This window comes from Lagopus muta, chromosome 1 (genome assembly GCF_023343835.1).
Source record: "Lagopus muta isolate bLagMut1 chromosome 1, bLagMut1 primary, whole genome shotgun sequence".
In the NCBI taxonomy this organism is placed as follows: domain Eukaryota; kingdom Metazoa; phylum Chordata; class Aves; order Galliformes; family Phasianidae; genus Lagopus; species Lagopus muta.
In genome coordinates this window covers 41185709-41203694 of record NC_064433.1, presented here as the reverse complement: position 1 = coordinate 41203694, position 17986 = coordinate 41185709, and the positions used below count along the sequence as shown (strand labels likewise).

Below are 17986 nucleotides of genomic sequence, written 5' to 3'. Positions count from 1 at the left end.
AGAAAGAAAGAAAGAAAGAAAGAAAGAAAGAAAGAAAGAAAGAAAGAAAGAAAGAAAGAAAGAAAGAAAGAAAGAAAGAAAGAAAGAAAGAAAGAAAGAAAGAAAGAAAGAAAGAAAGAAAGAAAGAAAGAAAGAAAGAAAGAAAGAAAGAAAGAAAAAGTAACAAGAGAGAAAACCCGAAGAAGACAAAAAAGGAAGGCATAAAGCAGCTCTCTGATGTGCAGGACAGAGCCTGAAATAGTCATGTCAGAAATATGCCACAAGATGTAGCATTCATGTTATGTCTGACCTTTCATTCTGTAAAGTGTGACTAAGAGCAGCAGATATTCACTCAGATTTAGAGGTGCCTCACCTTAGTCCTGAGAACAATAAATGCTTTTCAGCTATCTTAAACTGAAATTATTCCTCACATGCATGAGCAATGTCAGCAAATCTTGTGTCTACAATTTGTAATTCAGTAAATTGTATGTTATAAGGCTACTACTTTTTCTTTACAAAACAATAATTAAAAAACCAATAGTAATAATAACAATAAATAACCAAAATAAAATGCCTTAAAAGTTGTTGACAAAACAGCTTAGGTGTGGAGGGATTTCTCACTCAGAAACACCTGGAAAGCAAAAGAGATCAGGTATGGCAACTTGTACAAAGCAGATTTTTATTGTGGTATCTAACATTCATGAAATGTGAATTAAAAACTCCTTTATTTACAGTTGCAGTAATGTGCAGTATATTATGCACAGACTAGATAAATAGATGGAACAATCCACAAGAATGCTGAACTATGAATTGTTTGATTTTGCATTTTGATCTCCAGTTAGTGTGTGTTATAGCTTTTTTTTAAAAAAAATTTACTTACTCACCACACTAGCACATAAAAACTTTTCGAAGTAATGGAGTCTTTCCTTCAAAACTGATATCCCACTGACCTTTCAGTATTAAAGTGATATTAAAAACAGCACATTGATAGAATTTTAAGATGGAGGGCAACAAAAAGACTAGAAGGTATGTCTAATAAGGAGCCACTGATTTATGATTTGTTCAGCTTAGAGGAGATTGAGAGGTGATCTGATTGTGACAGGGAGTGCAAAGTGCTGATCTCTTGTCTCAGATGACCAGTGATAGGATGTAAGGAAATGACTTAAATATGCATTATGGGAAGTTTAGATTGGATATCAAGAAAAACTTCATTAATGAAAATGAGGAACTTGCTACTGAAACAGGGAAGTTGTCAGGGCACCAAGACTGCCAGAGTTCAAGAAGCATTTGGACAATGCTCTCAGAAATAAGGTTTAATTCTTATATTGCCTCATGTAGAACCAGGAGAAGGACTCAATGGTCTTGATGGTCCAGGTCACGATATTCTATGAGTCTATGACTCAAACTGATTTAAATGAACAAGGTTATTGAAAGATACTAACTGCAAACTGGAGGTTCTCCACTGTATCAGCCATTACTGAATTTGAAAATCATAGAATCATAGAATCACTCAGATTGGAAAAGACTTCCAAGATCACCCAGTCAAGCCGTTCACCAATATTTCCCACTAAACTATCTCTCTCAGTACAAGAACTAAACTGACCAACCAGGTCACTAACTTAATCACCTCCCTGGGCAGCCTATTCTAGCACCTGACCACTCCTCAGGTGAAGGCATTTTTCCTAACAGACAATCTGAATCTCCCCTGGCACAACTTGAGGCCACTCTCTCTAGTCCTGTCGCGAGTTATACGGGAGAAGAGGCTGGTCTCCACCTCACCACAACCACCCTTCAGGTAGTTGTAGAGACTAATAAGGTCTCTCCTGAGTCTCCTCTTCTCCAGCCTGAACAATCCCAGGTTCTTCAGCTACTCCTCATAAGGTTTGCACTCCAGACCCTTCACCAGCTTCACTGCCCTTCTCTGAACTTGTTCCAGGGCCTCAATGTCTTTCTTGCAGTGAGTTCAGTACTTGAGGTATGGCCTCACCAGTGCTGAGTACAGAGGGATGATCACTTCCCTGCTCCTGTTGGCAACACTATTTCTGATACAACCCAGGATGCCATTGGCCTTCTTGGACACCTGGGTACACTTCTGGCTCATGTTCAGCCAAGTGTCAACCAATTCTGCTGGGTCCATTTCCTTTACGCAGTCTTCCAGTCACTTTTCCTCAAGCCTATAGCATTGCTTGGGGTTGTTGTGGCCAAAATGCAGGACTTGGCACTTGGTCATGTTAAACTTCATCCCATTGGCCTCAGACCAGTGACCCAGCCTACTCAGATCTCCCTGTAGGACCTTCCTACCCCCAGACAGATCAATACTTCCTGCCAACCATATGAGCATTCACAAAAATGGAGATCATTACTTTCTATCCACAGTCACATATGCATGTTAACATATAAAAGCACCTCCCAAAACAATGCCATATGAAATTTAAGTACATTTTAAAAACAGATACAATATATGAATTTATCTTCTTTACTGACTGAATTTTCAAGCCCTATTACCCTCTCCACCTCTTTCACTCTGTAAGGGATTGAAGCTTTACAATACTGGAGAAAAACAGATGAGGAAATCCAAAAGCAGACTCCTCTAGATCCAATTAGCAATTTCAACCCCCAGAGTGGAAAACATTAAAATAATTTTAGGCTTTGAAACCAAAGAACCTCTTCTGCCTAGTTTGTCAATGAAAAAAAAATTCAGGAGAAGTAATGAGTTACATATCCACTTCAGGATTTCTACCTTGCAGTAGTATGAATAGTTTAAATATAATATATTTTGTTTCTTTTTATTGATGTCAGTTTTTTTGGGTTTGAAGGAATCTGGCTGCATGAAAGAACAGAGTTGGGTGAACAGCATCTTTTAGATGTAGTGGTACACTAGTCCAGCACAAAACAAGAGGTTAGTAAATGTACTTATTTATTTATACACTTATTTAATAATCTAGGAAAAGGTTAGAAATATTTTAAATTATGAAATTTTAATAGGTTGCTTTATCATATTATTACAATGTGTTAGGGTGAAACTCAAGAGGATTTCTCATATTGCTGTATAAAAGAAAAAAAAAGATAAACACATTCTCACTATTTGCACATTTCTAATATGCTATGAATTTTTGCTGCCTTGGTAAAACATTTTAAACAGACTTTTTAAAGAATTACATTGGATGTTAGAGTCTAAAACATGGTTTATAAGCATGTACTTTATTTGTGAGAAAATGAGAATTTACAGTTTTGATATATGGCATACATCATACGAGCATGAAATATTGATACTTCTCCACATCCTGACCAGTTTTTATAAGCAAGCCTAAACTTATTCGTTGAACAACAATTCTTCTTGAGCTAATTGATTCTGCACCCTACACCACATAAACATACAACCAATTGAAAAGACAAACTAAGATAATCTACTGACAGCTACAAAACAATTTGACCAGAAAAAAAACCAAACCACTGTAACCATGTATAATAAAATAAGTCATATTTAGTTAACTGAAACTGCTTATAAACTAAAATATAAACGTATATATATTCACAGTCTTAAAAGAAAACAGTTCTCCATATGTTTTGGGAACCAAAAATTTGATTGAATCATTTAGTTAAATAATCTCCAATATTCAGCTGATATTTTTAACCTTTTGCCTCTTTTTGCCTGTTCCCCATCCTCCACTGAACAGCAATGGATGGTCTCGAAATGATATCCGTTCTCTACAGGATGGACCCAAATGTGATTTTTCTGGAGAAGATATATTCTTTTCTAGAAACAAACAGATATATGAAATTAAACAAACAAATAAACATAAATTTCACTGTACCATGTTGCTTTTAATATAATAAAATATATCAATATGTCCAATTTGATAGCACACTTTTTATAATTACATATTCTTTCCTGAATTAAAAGTCATACATGTATTTTTCACAAGGCTGTAGTTTTTGAAAAACAAATAAGCAAACTCAAAGACCTTATGAAAGCAAACAGTAAAATTACTACACAAATTACCGTATTTTTAGTGGGCTTGTTTACTCTCTCTATAAATGTAGTAAATTCATTTTTTTCTTCAGATATACTCAAGTAAAAGTCTATTTGTAAAAGGATTTAAATGCTAGAATCATGCCTTTGCAATACTCCTCATTTCCTTATCTTTAGATCCTTTTATTCAACACCTCAAATAGCAGCAGATATCTCTAGTGCAGAAAGGCTTTTATTGAAAAACAAAGTAGCTGTTTAATCAAGCAGTGTACATTCTCTTAGTTCTTTTGACTGAGAACCATAATACTTTAACTGAAAGCTGAGATCTTCAAATTAGTAAATTAACTGCTCAATGAAACTTGAAGAAAAAGTAATACTATTAAAAATATTGTGCCTCTTGCTTAAAGATTTTTTTTCTGTAGTTGGAAAAGTTTTCAAACAACAAAAAAGATTGCACAAGATAACCTTTGTTCAACGTCTCTCCCCATAAAAAAAAAAGCCAAAAAAAAAAAAAAAAAAAAAAAAAAAAAGAGAGGGAGAAAGAAAAAAGGAAAAGGAAAATAAAAGGAAGTATCTATTACATGTTTAGACTGAAAAAAAGCTTTAGGCAAGTATATGATCAAGATTGCCTCTCCTATGCACTCATCTTTAAGATTCTATTAATGATAAATTAGACATAGACATACCAGTTACTTATGTATTTTGATGAAAGAAATATTTTTATTATTTAATTCTGAAAATTGAATAAACAGAAATGTCAGAACAAACCCAACAATAATAACTTTGAAAATTAGTTTAAAAGTGATAGAGTCCAATGCAGCAAAACAGGAAGTTGACCACATCCTGCTTGTCTAACCTGAATTATTTCTGGAGTAACAACCTCACTTGTTTATGAACCTATCTATGCTGCTAAGTATTATTTTCATGACAGACTTCAGAAATCTGTAAATGTAGATCTTTCAGCCTTCCACTTAATATTGTACACAATTCTTTGAAAGTGATATATAGCCTTACCATTACTATGAAAGGTATATTATTATTCCATTAAAAAATCCCTAAAGACTTGCTGTAGTTTGCTATAGGGTACTTCTGAAAAGTCCTTATGAGTTAGTAGTATATGCTTTTATTGTGGCATGAAGACAGCTGTATCTGTCATAGCATGAATTATGCTTGTCTAAACTACAGGGTCAATAGTTTACAAATTATTATTTTTTTTTAATTTTTAATTGCAAGTGATTGATACATTGCTTAGAGGGTATTGTTGTAAAATATTTTGTAAGTATAACGTAACATCTTATTAATTCTGAGTGCATATAATCTGACAAAACAACTTTCTATGTGAGAATCATAGCTCAGAATTTGTTGACCTTGTGGTCTCAGTAATAGGGCAGGATAACTTCTCTGCCTGAAGGTATTTTTTCAAAATCTCAAATACTCTCTGCTTCCTTGAATCCAGGTTTAACAAACTACAGGATATCTCAAAGTCTGGTTGTCATGTCTCTCTCTTCCTTTATGCAGCCTGAAGCATTGGTTAGATTTCCTAAGGTCTGCTTTACATGTTACCTACAGTAGTGATCTAGACAGTGTTTATCAAAGCATAGACTACTCTGTATCCTTTCCACCCTTCACATGGTTCTTAGCACTTTCAGCCAAATAAAATAAAATAATTACAGGGAATGATCAACTAATTTAGAATGAAAATATTCCTTGAAAATAGGATGGAAAAGTACACACCTTGCAAATTACAGAACTATGGAATCATTTAGGTTGTAAAAGACCTTTTAGGTCATCAAGTTCATCCATTCACCTAACAATACAAGTCTACTGCTAAATTATTTCCATAGGCACCACATCTATGTGGAGGGTGGAACTCAAACACAGGAAGTCTGTTTCAGTGCTTAACCATCCCTTCTGAGAAGACATTCTTCCTGAGATTTGATCTAAGCCACCCCTAGTGTAATATGAGGCCACTGCCTTGCATTCTATCACTTGTCATCTGAGAAAAGAGACTAACACCTTCCTTATTGCAAGCTCCTCTCAGGTAGTTACAGAAAGCATCGAAGTCTCCCCTCAGGATCCTTTTCTACAGACTAAACAGCCCCAGTTCTCTCATTCGTTCTCTTATTTCTATGTTCCACTTTTCCATCTTTGAAGTGGATATAACCATGCTTCTCTTCTGAGAATGTATTTGTGATATGAGCTCAATAATATTTAGAGATGGGTATTAATATCAGCATTGCTGTTCTAGTTATTGGTCTAGCTGGAGTGATGAAAACCAGAAATGGCATGGGGAACAAACAAACAGTACCCTACAGAACCATTCTCACAGATATCCACGAGACTGATGTAGAAGCATCACAAAGTTTGCTTACTCCTATTTATGTTATAATTAATTCTCAGACATTATATTCACAGAATTGCTAGTGGCTTAGATATTAATGACAATTGAAAGTTGTAGATAAAGAAACAGTTCATTTATGTTGAAGGTATTAGCCAACTATGAGAAAGAATTTTCTTGCATTTCCTTCTCATAGAGTTTAATGGAAGAAAGAACATTGAAAATATATTTGCACTGCAAGTATAGGACTAAAATGATTTATCATACATGTGTTCCTAAGGTTATTTTTAATTCATGTCCTTTGCAGTTTCATCAAGAATTCAGGCAGGAACACTTTTGTGGCAAACCTTAAGGCAACACCTGTATGCAAGTTTAAAACAAGCACCTAGGTAGAGTCCTGTGAGAAATAAAAACATCTTGTGTAAATTAAAATTAACTTTGCTCAGTTATTATAGATGTTGACAAAAGGTCTTCTAATTCTACATTTTTAAAGCTGGCAATTTTTTCCTTCAGAAATATTTGATAAAGACTGGTTCACATCAGGAGGTTAGAACTTTGTCTAGATTGAGAGAATGAAGGTAAGAGAAAATGACACCATTTTGAATTAAGAGATTGCATCTACAAACGATTCTCAGAAATATAACTTTGTTTTCCTTTTTTTTTCCTAACATTTTAAAAAATCATATTAAAATTATTAGATAACTGAAATCTTATTATATTTTTAATGTATTTATATTTGTTGTGTTTATTTATACATATTGGGCTTTTTTATTTATCTCCTTGGAGATAAATAAATTTATACCTGCTCAAGGGAAGTTTTTCAATTTTACTAATTTATGAGATTTTTTTTTAATTTAAGAAAATGTGAGAAAATAACAAAAAGTGGGGAGGGTGCTTGGTTCAGTGTATGGAAGAATAAAGAAAGGACTCACTAAAAAACAACTGCAAATGAAAACATTTTGTTGTACTGCACGTATGTCTAAAATGCTGCAAGGCCTGATATTCAGGCCTTATTAAAATATCTAAAAATAGTGAGATACTTCACATGCTTTTTCAGAATGTGCTCTATTTGAAAGTTTTACTTTACATCTCAGTACTATTTTTTTCCCCAGAGAGCTTTTAACTTTGTCCTGTAGAGTTACTAATAGCAATACAGACGGACAATTTTTACAGAAAAGTTATATTTACAATACCTCAGTTTTTCCCTAGACTACAATGTGTGTCTTGCAAACAAGCATTTCAGGTATTAGCATAAACGATGAATAAAATGAATATTATCAGAAATTTTTGATTGGAAAAATAAAATGTTTGATTTTTCTGTATAGCAATCTATAAGGCATAGCTTTCGAGTGTGAACAGGTATGCGCATCCAGGTTCCTGATTTATGAATAATTTTATCATGACAATAATACCTTTATCCATGTAACAGGACTAAATAAAAGGCAACAGAAAGTTTCACATCCTTTCAAGCCCATAAATATCTTTACTAAATAGAAACTAGAAGTAATATATTGGTTTCAGTCTCTAAAATATCAGTACTTTTGACATCCATAGTAGTAATAATTATTATCAATATAATGATATAATAACAACAATGGCAACAATACTTAACATTTAGGGTTACTAGAGTTAAATACGAACAGATAAAGTGTATTAAGTGTAATTCAACATGATATATAGTTATTCTAATACCCCCTCATATGGGAACAAAATCATAGCCAAAAAAAGCAATTTAATTTATCCTATGCCAAAGTAGGATTCAGAAGATTGAGGCTGTACTATACTTTCAATTAATTGTAACTTTCAGCTGTAGGAGTCTCCAGTATATTCTGAGATACATTCAGATGCCTGTATATATCAAATAACCATTTCCTTTGACTACGTGCTGAAAGCTTGTCATGGGCTTGGTTAACATGCTTCTATTTCTAAGCAGTCACTTTTCTGTTGTTTAATCTGTTTTCTGCTATTGATTTGTTCTGGTCTTTTTTGGTTAAAGCCTGGGTCTTTTAACAAATGTCAAGGTTTACATATCCTCTGTTTTGATAAGTAATGCAATATGTAAAATGCTTTGAATAAAATTCTCGGTGTTCAAGAAGAAAAGCTTGGTTAAACAGGTTATGATAGAAATTTTATGATGCATAGTAGACGTCATAGGGTATTTATCGATCCACCTAACATTGTGTGTCTGGAGAGATAATTTCAAAGTCCTTACCATATTGTATTACTTAAGAGCAAATACAGCATAAGAATGCATGGAAGAAAAATTCAACATCTTAATGAAAGTGACCAGAACAAATCTTTAGCAGCAAAGCATTTACATCAATTTGAGCTCTGGAAAGAAGTTAGGTTCAGCAGGTCTATGAAAAAGGTGAATGCTAAAATCTCAGATGAGTTGCTTTTTTAATATTGTTATTTATGGCTATATTGAAGTCAGATCACAAAATATTAGTTCCCCCTTTTATTTATTTTCTTTACTTGACTTATTAACCTTAAAACAAAAAGAAGCATATATTTATTGCATCTTAAATTTACATAATGTATTTATATTTCAGACATATTTCAATAGTATCGAGAAGACTTGAGCATCTTACAAGAAATCCCATGTAATATGCATGACTCTTCCCTCTGGAGATTTGAATATAAAATGTAATCTTTCTTGGATGAGGATTTGGGGGGAAGAGGAGAGGTGAAGAGAAACGTATTAATTTTGTTTCTAGGTGTCTCTGACTTCAGGTTTGTAGGACTGGAGACAAGTCTTAATATTTTATAGAAATAACGAATTTAAACAGTTTTTTGTTAAATCATACCTTGATGCTATTCTAATCAGATCATACTGGAAACTAGATACTTGAATAATCTAAACTCTTAAGATGAAACTCACACACATAAAGGAATTCCTACAGAAATTATTTACAAAAATATTGACAGAAGTTACAAATATTTATTAATCATTTTCTACACATGAAAATGAAATAACACAAAAACTACAATAACCCAAAAATGTTCCTGCAAAACGCAACATAATCCTAACTACACAGGTTGCTCCAGAATGCCTCCTGTTTATTTCCATGGAAATCACAACAGATACAGAGCTCACTTACACTACTTGATAGAGCAAATTCATATCTATAAAATGCTATTTTTCAACATAGTCACCATCACCAGCTATGCATCTTTGCCAGCGATGAACAAGAGCCTACATACTGTACTCGCCACAATCTGCACCACTGAAGGTGACCCATTGTCACTGCCAGCACTGCTGAAACGAAAATCAACACTCCACTGCACTCAGATCCACTGTTTGGTCTCCATAAACATTTAGCAAGTGTTGATGAACACCAATGGTGCCATTTCTTCCACCAGGAGCATTTCAGTGACACACCTTTGATTTCAATGACATGCCTTTGCTTCATAAACATTTCCATGCCAGATGCCATTTTGACAGTCCACCCTGATCTGTCATCTGTCACACAGCATCAAAATGTAGTGGAATTTTGTTGAAGATTCAACCTTTACTGCTATCCACCAACATCTGCCTCTGATGTCATAACATCAGCCAAGATAATAAAATAGGAGGCACTAGTTTCAGAGTGGCCTTCACATAAACAGGACTTTTAGTACCACTGGCTATTAAAGTTCAATATCGTCTTTCTACTCCAGTTCCTTAGCTATTTCCAAAGTTTGATAATTTAGGACAAAAATTGCAGATTGAGTAACTGCCTTTGGCTGAAGTTTTCTGAAAGGCTGGTCATTTCTAAGGAAAAGACGTGTGAGATATTTATGTTGAGATATTTATGTCCTTTGTAGAAATAACTTGAAATCTGCCAACTAGCAGACCTTTGCTTTTAGAATCTGTCCAAATTTGATCAAGTATGTACAAATTAAAATTTCTATGTGACTGGAGGCAATGTTCTTGATTTTTTTTGGCTATCTGCCCTGAAACATCAGTCAACAAGGAAACATGCTTCACTGTGATGTTACATGGAGCTAATCAAGACTATTCCTAAAAATAGTGTTGAAAGTCATGCTAGGTCAGGGAACTAAACAGCCTCTTGTTATATGCTCTCTATTATATGCACTCAGGTTCTAGCTACAGTAAATGCGAAGATGAGGATAAGAAGCTCTTATAGGAAGAAAACTGGCAGAATGAGCAGAGAGTTGGGGTTAAAATCTGAGAGATGAAACCAAGGCTGGAAGTACACTGAAACAATATCCTGACATAGCTGGCAGTAGAAACAGACTGACATTGAGAGAAGAGATAAACTATGGGGAAGAAAGGCACTGTGAACTGGCAAGGGTGGATTAAGAAAGAATAAAGAAGGACTAGAGGCACTAGATTGGCCCTAACTTCCTTAAATTATCAAGAGTACTGGATATATATAGCTAGTGATAATAAAAGATGTAGAGAATAAGTAGATTAAGAGTCTGCTATTTAGTGCCTAAATAGTACACTAAGACATGCCAAATACACTTGGAGAAGATTTAAACTAAGAGATACTGAATCTTAGGAATATTGGCAAGCTAGGTACTATAGGGACTAGAGGGAAAGACAAGTAATCAGACAATGATCTGTGGAAATAGACTTAACTACTGATGGAAAAGAAAGCCTAAGAATGGATTGGAGAGAAAGCTTATACTAGAACAAGGCAGAAATAAGAACTGTTCATATTTGAAAGAAGGGTTAGAGAGTAAAGGTAAAGTTAGCAATGAAAAAGAGAATAAGGAAAGAAAATATTGCACTGGGGAAAAAAAAATGCTGCCATCTACTGCAACAACCTTATAGAATTGTACGTCTCCCTGTGCACTGATTTGAGAAATATTTTTGAAGCTATATGACAAATCTTTCACATCACAGAGAACCTAAAACTGCTCTTTACTCTTACATGGCAGAAATCCTTGTGGTAGGTCTAATAGTTCCAAGATTTCAAGTGAGTATCTAAACTACATGGATGTCAGTGTCACTGTATGGTTTTTCTCTCTTTTTTAATTTCTATTATACTGAAACTATGCTCAAAACAATAAGCAACAAAACCTAGTAAATTTTAACTACTTCAGAACAGTGCAACTCTTTTTCATCCATGTTATTTATTCATTGTCTGAGCAGAAAAATATTCAGAATATTGAATTGTCTCATTATCATGTCCTAACATTTATGTGATCATACTACCAGATGTGGCTTACAGAAAAGATGGCTTTATTCCTAATATAGTTGTGGTTTTGGTAGACTGAGTGCAGAATTTTACTGTGGAAAAGTAATAAGAACTATAAATATCTTCATATGTTTACAGAATTTCTATGTATTTCTAAGGAGAAAGAAAAACTTCACTGTTATTTTCAAGAAATTCTACTAAGTAGGTAAATGGCAAAAAAATTGAAGGGACTGCTAAATAAATATCTCTATATTTGATCCCATGATTCCAAAATGTCCCCTAGTTTCCGTAACTTCTATGACAAACTTCTAATTTGCAATGGAGACTAAGAACAAAAGAAAAAGAAAAAGAAAAAAGAAAAAAAAAAGACATCTGACAACCTTCTTGAATAAAGGAATGAAGAGAAAACTTTAAAATGACATGTTTTCTGCAGACAAAGAGTAGTTTACAAATCCTAAATGAAAGAGAGCATTTATGGAACTGGGATATACAGACAATACCAATAGGAAAGGAGTAGGAAAGCAGAATGTTTTTAAGAAGTAAAGCTGCGTCATGCACAGCCTACAATAAAGATAAACACTTTCTCAGGGATTCTGGTTCATCAAAAGAAAGGAAGGCAAAAAATCAGGGCGAGGGTTCTTTCAAAAGGAAGAATAAGAATTGGAATATGTGAAAAGGAATGTCAAATAAGAAATACTGCAGGAGTTTGTCAATTTTTGTTTTCCACTGAGTTGAAAGTCTGTAAGAACATTATTAATAAATTTCATTAATTTAATTTCACAGACTAAGAAAGTGGTAGAGTTAGAATTTATCTGAGAAATGATAAATGTTTTGTAGTGGACACTGTATTTAAAGGCCATCTTTAGAGCTAGGGGTGATTAAGGAATGACAAAATTGGGCCCCAAATTTTGTTTCTTCTCTTTGTGGTTTTGTTTCCTGAAAAACACTGTTTTACTGAAATCAGAAAGACTAAAATTCAGGGGAGAGAAGAATTAAGAATACCAGGTAGTATTTTAAATAACAATTAGAAGCTCCCATCACATTCTGCTTACAAATTCTAGTTATTCCGTAAATTCCAGTCAAAAGATCGAATCTCACAAGACAAGATGGAAAAGAAAATTAAGACTATTTTAGAGTAAAGAAAATAATGAGGTGGACAATTCAGATATACGGGAGACTAAATGTGCAACATTGGTTGCATAGACGTAGAATGGGCTGATAGAATAGAACTGATGATTGTCAAAACCCACTCAAAACCTGTTTATTGGTATAAAAATTACTATCTAGCTAGTTACCAAAAAATAATTACTTAATTTCTATGTCTATCTTACAACTTAGTGTTAAACTGCATTACCAGTGTTCAGAAAAGTATTCACAAACAGATTTTATAACCACAAATTCATGACAATATTCATGGAGTTAAGAAAACTACTGTCAAGTGTAGGGCTAACATTTGATTCTTACAGAACTCTGTAAGCTACTGATCATTACAGCTCATGCGTATGTATTACAAAGAAGGTACACATCAGGAAGGTCTTTCTTTTCTGCTTTTCTTCTTGCTTTTACAAAAGCAAGGTGAGTTTATGAAAAATTGAAAAGTAGAAAATGCAGTCAAAATGCATCAAAAGGTCAATTTAACATACTGCCTTTCACAACTCATTGACACAAGGTATTATGGAGATCAAGATCAGTGGAGAGACAAGCATAGACAAATGTAAAAAACAAAATAAATCAAAACAAACAACCTCCCCTAAAACTTCAAAAAATAGAAAAGAAAAATTAATTACCAGTGAGCAGAAAGAAAGAAATAACTATAATTTCTAGAATGAAGGACCATGCAGGGTCCTCAAATAGACAGATAACTAGTTAGCCTCACTGGACACGTTCTACTCTTTCTTGAGGTTATCTTTCTACTCTTGCTTATTTATGTATCTGTTTGTTTATTTATTTATTTACCTTTTCCCCATTCTTTTTAATAATATAAATTTAACACATAAAAGTAGATTTTTCCTTTGAAGATATTACACAGAGGTGTATGCTATACATAGATGCTTTTCTTGATCTGAGATACACAACACCCACAGAATTATTTAACTCTTCAATTATTTCAGTGTAGATTACTACAGAGTTAATAATTAATTGTAAATTACTGAAGAGCAACAGTCTTGCAAATTGAACTAATACAATAAATGTTTAATCACAGCAGATGAATTATATAAAGATAAAAGTATTTTCTGGTTTAACAAATAGTATGTATTTCAATGTAATGTATCATCACTGTTTAGTTTTCTCAAATCCATGATGAAAAAAATTATAAAGATATCATGCAGAAACATATATAGAAAGAATTAAAAAGATCTGGGCTCTTTTTTTTCCAGAGTTCCTTGACTACAGAAAGGAGAATGAATATGGGAAAGAAAATGAACATGCTAAAGTATCTGTGTTTTTTGTGAAAATATACATATATTACCAGACACAGTAAACTGCTTCTCTCCCTCTCACACTTTTGACTCTGCCAGTTGGATTGTTTTTCCCTGCTCCTCTACCAGTTTCTTCAAAAGGAATGGCATTTTTTTTCTTTACCAAAGCTGCTAAGTTCTACATGGCAGTTCTGTGTTGATTCTTACTTTTTTTCTAGATGGCAATATATAGAGTAGGTTACAATCTAGACAGCAGTTATACATTAATATGAATGTAGCGCATAATACTTAACTCAATTATTCCAGATAAGTGAACATTCTATTCTGAACATATGAATATTATGATAATTTTACCACTGATATTTGCAGCTCAGCCACTAAATTCAGGGTTATAGCAGTGAGGAATCTCATCTAATTTAAATGGTGGTGCTTCACCAGCAGTCAATGTAGAGAAACAGGAAAATTCAGAATGCAATTAGAACTTTTCTAATATGGCAGGCAGACAAAGAATTTTATTCTTAATGGGTGCACTTAATCGAGCCTAGGATGCTAATTTATATCAAATCTAATTTTAGGAATGTAAATCTAGGGAATAACCACAGACAAATTGTACTCTGTTATTTTTTGTCTTTGGTGTATTAATACAATGTAAATAGATCTTTAATCCAAATCTGTTTAAAAAAAAATAGACAGAAAATAGTTCACATGTTTTTCTTGAATTTTCTTTTAATTTTCCTTTAAAGTGAAAAGTTAGCTTAGATTAAAAATAAGATAATAATAATTTAAAAAATGGCAATTATATACAATTTATGAAGCAATCTAATTTATACTATGACAAAACTTATCAAGGAACTTCATTACTTATATAGTTTAGAAATGTCAATAATTTTGCTACAGTTATTTAGTACTGCTTATATTTTCTATAACATAATTTTTTGGGGCTTTGAAGTTTTATTTATTTTGAAATGTCACATTCTACACAAATGACAAAAGATAGTATTTCACATTAGAAATTTTCTTCTGCTGTGTTATACAAAAAACATGAATCTGAAAGTGCTAGCATTTTACAATTTTTTCTTTAACTTTCAAATTCAGATTATTCTGGTAATTTATACAGATTGATTAAAAAAATAAAGGGATTCTCGGTCATTGATCTACAGTAAGTTAGGATGCATATATTACAGCACAGTTGGTAATCAACATGAAAGAAATCTGTGGCTTGATTATGATTGGAGTTATGGTGAAGCTGTATTTTCCATTTTGGGAAAGAAAGAGAGAAAGAGAGAAAGAAGGAAAGAGAGAAGGAAAGAAAGAAAGAAGGAAAGAAAGAAAGGAAAGAAAGGAAAGAAAGGAAAGAAAGGAAAGAAAGGAAGAAAGGAAGGAAGAAAGGAAGAAAGGAAGAAAGGAAGAAAAGAAGAAAAGAAGAAAAGAAGAAAGGAAGAAAGGAAGAAAGAAGAAAAAGGAGAATATAGAAAAATATTACTTTTAGGATAAAATACTTTTCTGCTCCGTAATATAAAGAAAAAATAACAACTTGCTCATCAGCAGACCTAGCATACATCACAGGTGACTGTGGGTTAAAATTACAAGAAGAAAGGCCACTGATACTAATGATGCAGCTTTTAAACAGAACTGTAGAAAATATATGAGAATATTTCAGGTAAGAAAGTAACAGATAGTTACCATGCAATATTAAGTTTTCCAAGCATGCTCAGTTCCCCCAAAGCATTTCAAAGTGATATTTAAACTGATAATGAAAAGATCTGTAACTTACTTGAAGATCTTGCTGAGTGCCTGTGTGGCTGCTTATTTTTTTCTCTCTTCACAGTCAAAGCACTTCCACTGGCCAGAGAAACAAGGTCTAAATCTGTGTCTTCTCTGCTTACAGGGCTTGCCTGGAAGCAGTGGGAGAGAATGTACACAATCATGAAATAAAATGTAACATTTTCTGAATGCAGCTCACATTACCCCAAATAAACAAACAGGGTCTGTCAAACAACCTTCTTCAAAATGATACCACAATCCTTTATTGTTGCCTAGGCTGAACAAATGCACTATGTCAAAGCATTTTTGTAAATAGGAGCCGATTTTAAAATTGTGGTTTTGATCTCAGTCAGTGCGGCAACGAAAGAAAACATTTTAGTACAGTAATTTTGAAGAAAATCAATCTTGCAGATGGCTGATGAAACCTTAAACAGCTTAAGATCATTTACTGACCAGTCTATAATTTAAGTTATAGCTGAATGTCAGGGATGTCATATTGGATTATTTTCTGCAATATTTATGTTTTATCCAGGACATGTATCACTTCAGTCAATCAAAGACCCAGTAAGTAATCTAATCTTGTAGTTTTTTGCTACAAAATCATATCCATCAGTCAGCATTTAAATCATACTTTAGGTAACAGTGTTTTATTGATTATCAACTTCTACTTTTTGAAATGAGGCATGCTACCTGCACCTCAGTATGGCAAAATAGAAATGAAAATAGTCTTTCAGCTTAGTTAGAGGTCTTTGTTATGGCAACACGTAGGATAAAGGTTAAAAATACTGACCTGAAAGATACCACGCACTGAAAACGGTAGATAGTAACGTTTTTTCCCTAGAAATTAATTCATATTTATTGAACAATAATGATCTTTCCTTGAAATAAAAAGCTATTCAATGTCAAAAGCAGTTAGCTACCAATACCAGTAACCAGATATTACTAGAACCAGAGGGCCAGCAGCACTGGCATGGAAAAGACACTGGAGAAGGGTGAGCTACAAAATTCCCACTGCAGACCTAGTTGGCTGGAATTATCGACCAAAGGGGTACATTTAGATTTTCTAGCTTCTGGCACTTCAGAAGTGGAGCCCAGGATGCAAATTAAGTCCTCTCTCTATCTAGGCTGAAAAGACCCAATTCCTTTCAGAATCCTTTCAGAAAGAGAGTGCTGGTGGTAATGTTACCAAACTTTTGCACAATATACTAGTATCTTCCAGACTGCTGGATCAGGCCTTGAGAGACTGAGTCTCAGTTCCTTCCTCAGGCGGCTGACTCCTGCAGTTCCTTGCACTTAGGAAAAATGCCATGACTGTAAACGTAGGTTATTCTGGAGGAGACAATCTCCAGACTTCCTGTTCAAACCAGCTCACTGTACCAAAAGAAGCATTTCTCCAATTCAGACAAACTTTGTAGTCCAGTCTAACTCAGTCGAAATAGAGACCTGTTTTATTTCTTTGTCTTTATCCAGGCGCTGTTTAATGTAAAATTAATTAAAAAACTTCATGCAATTTTCAAACCAGCGACTCCAAAGACACAGATATTTTCTGCTCTTCCTTAGTGACTGCATACTCTTGATGCCACAGAAAGTTTATTCCTTGCTTCCTGATGTCTGTCTGTTATATATTTAATGATCATGACTTTACAAAGTTTTATTTTGTGCAGGTAGCAGGCTGCATTATTGTTGCTAACATCACTATTTTATTTTCAAGAACAGTATTAAGAATATTTCAAAAGAATCCTGGCAACTCTCTACATTTTTGGCCTTCCTATTTACAGTCCTCATAAGTTTGTAATCTCCGTGTGTTCAAAATCTTTAGAAAGCTTTTACTTCCTCTTAAAATGAAATAATGCAATTAACGTGATTAACTTGATTCAAAACAATGCAATTGATCATTCTTATTTCCATCTAACCTATTTCAACCCATAGCAGAAATTTTCTCATGTCCCTGTTTCCAAAAACCCCGAAGGCTGCACTATTCTAAGCAACTAATCTTTCCACGGAATTATTATCCAGTTTATACCACCATAAAAGCTGAGGTGTCATAATCTTGTAGACAATATTATTCAGGGTCATATGCGAGATTTTAATAGGGCTGTCTCTCATGCAAAATTTACGCTACATTCTTTCAAACAAAGACAAATGTTTTTACACAAGTACAATCAAAGTAATTTTTAAAGCTGCATTAATCTCTGAAGCAAACTTAATTTCAGGTTTGTAAAGAATCTCATTAAAAGTCCTCTGAAGATAATTAAAACCTTGCCATTTACTTCTATAGCTTAAAGCCAAAATTTAAAAGAAATTTAAGATACTGGTACACTTTTTCACAAAGTACTATGTTGGACTTCAGACTGTACTGGTC

The 17986-nt window shown here is 33.5% G+C and overlaps 1 protein-coding gene across 2 annotated transcripts in view; it reads right to left on the bottom strand.

Annotated features, from left to right (window-relative positions):
* Positions 1-3098: 3098 nt before the first annotated feature.
* The window catches only part of LRRIQ1 (leucine rich repeats and IQ motif containing 1), a 97032-nt gene continuing 82144 nt past the window's right edge, over positions 3099-17986 (bottom strand). For both annotated transcript variants that reach the window (XM_048934619.1, XM_048934620.1), the window contains exons 26-27: positions 15635-15755; positions 3099-3736 (exon numbers count right to left, since the gene is read on the bottom strand). In XM_048934619.1, coding sequence (XP_048790576.1) covers positions 3597-3736; positions 15635-15755 — 261 coding nt within the window. In that variant the 3' untranslated portion in view covers positions 3099-3596. The remainder of the gene's footprint in view (positions 3737-15634; positions 15756-17986) is intronic.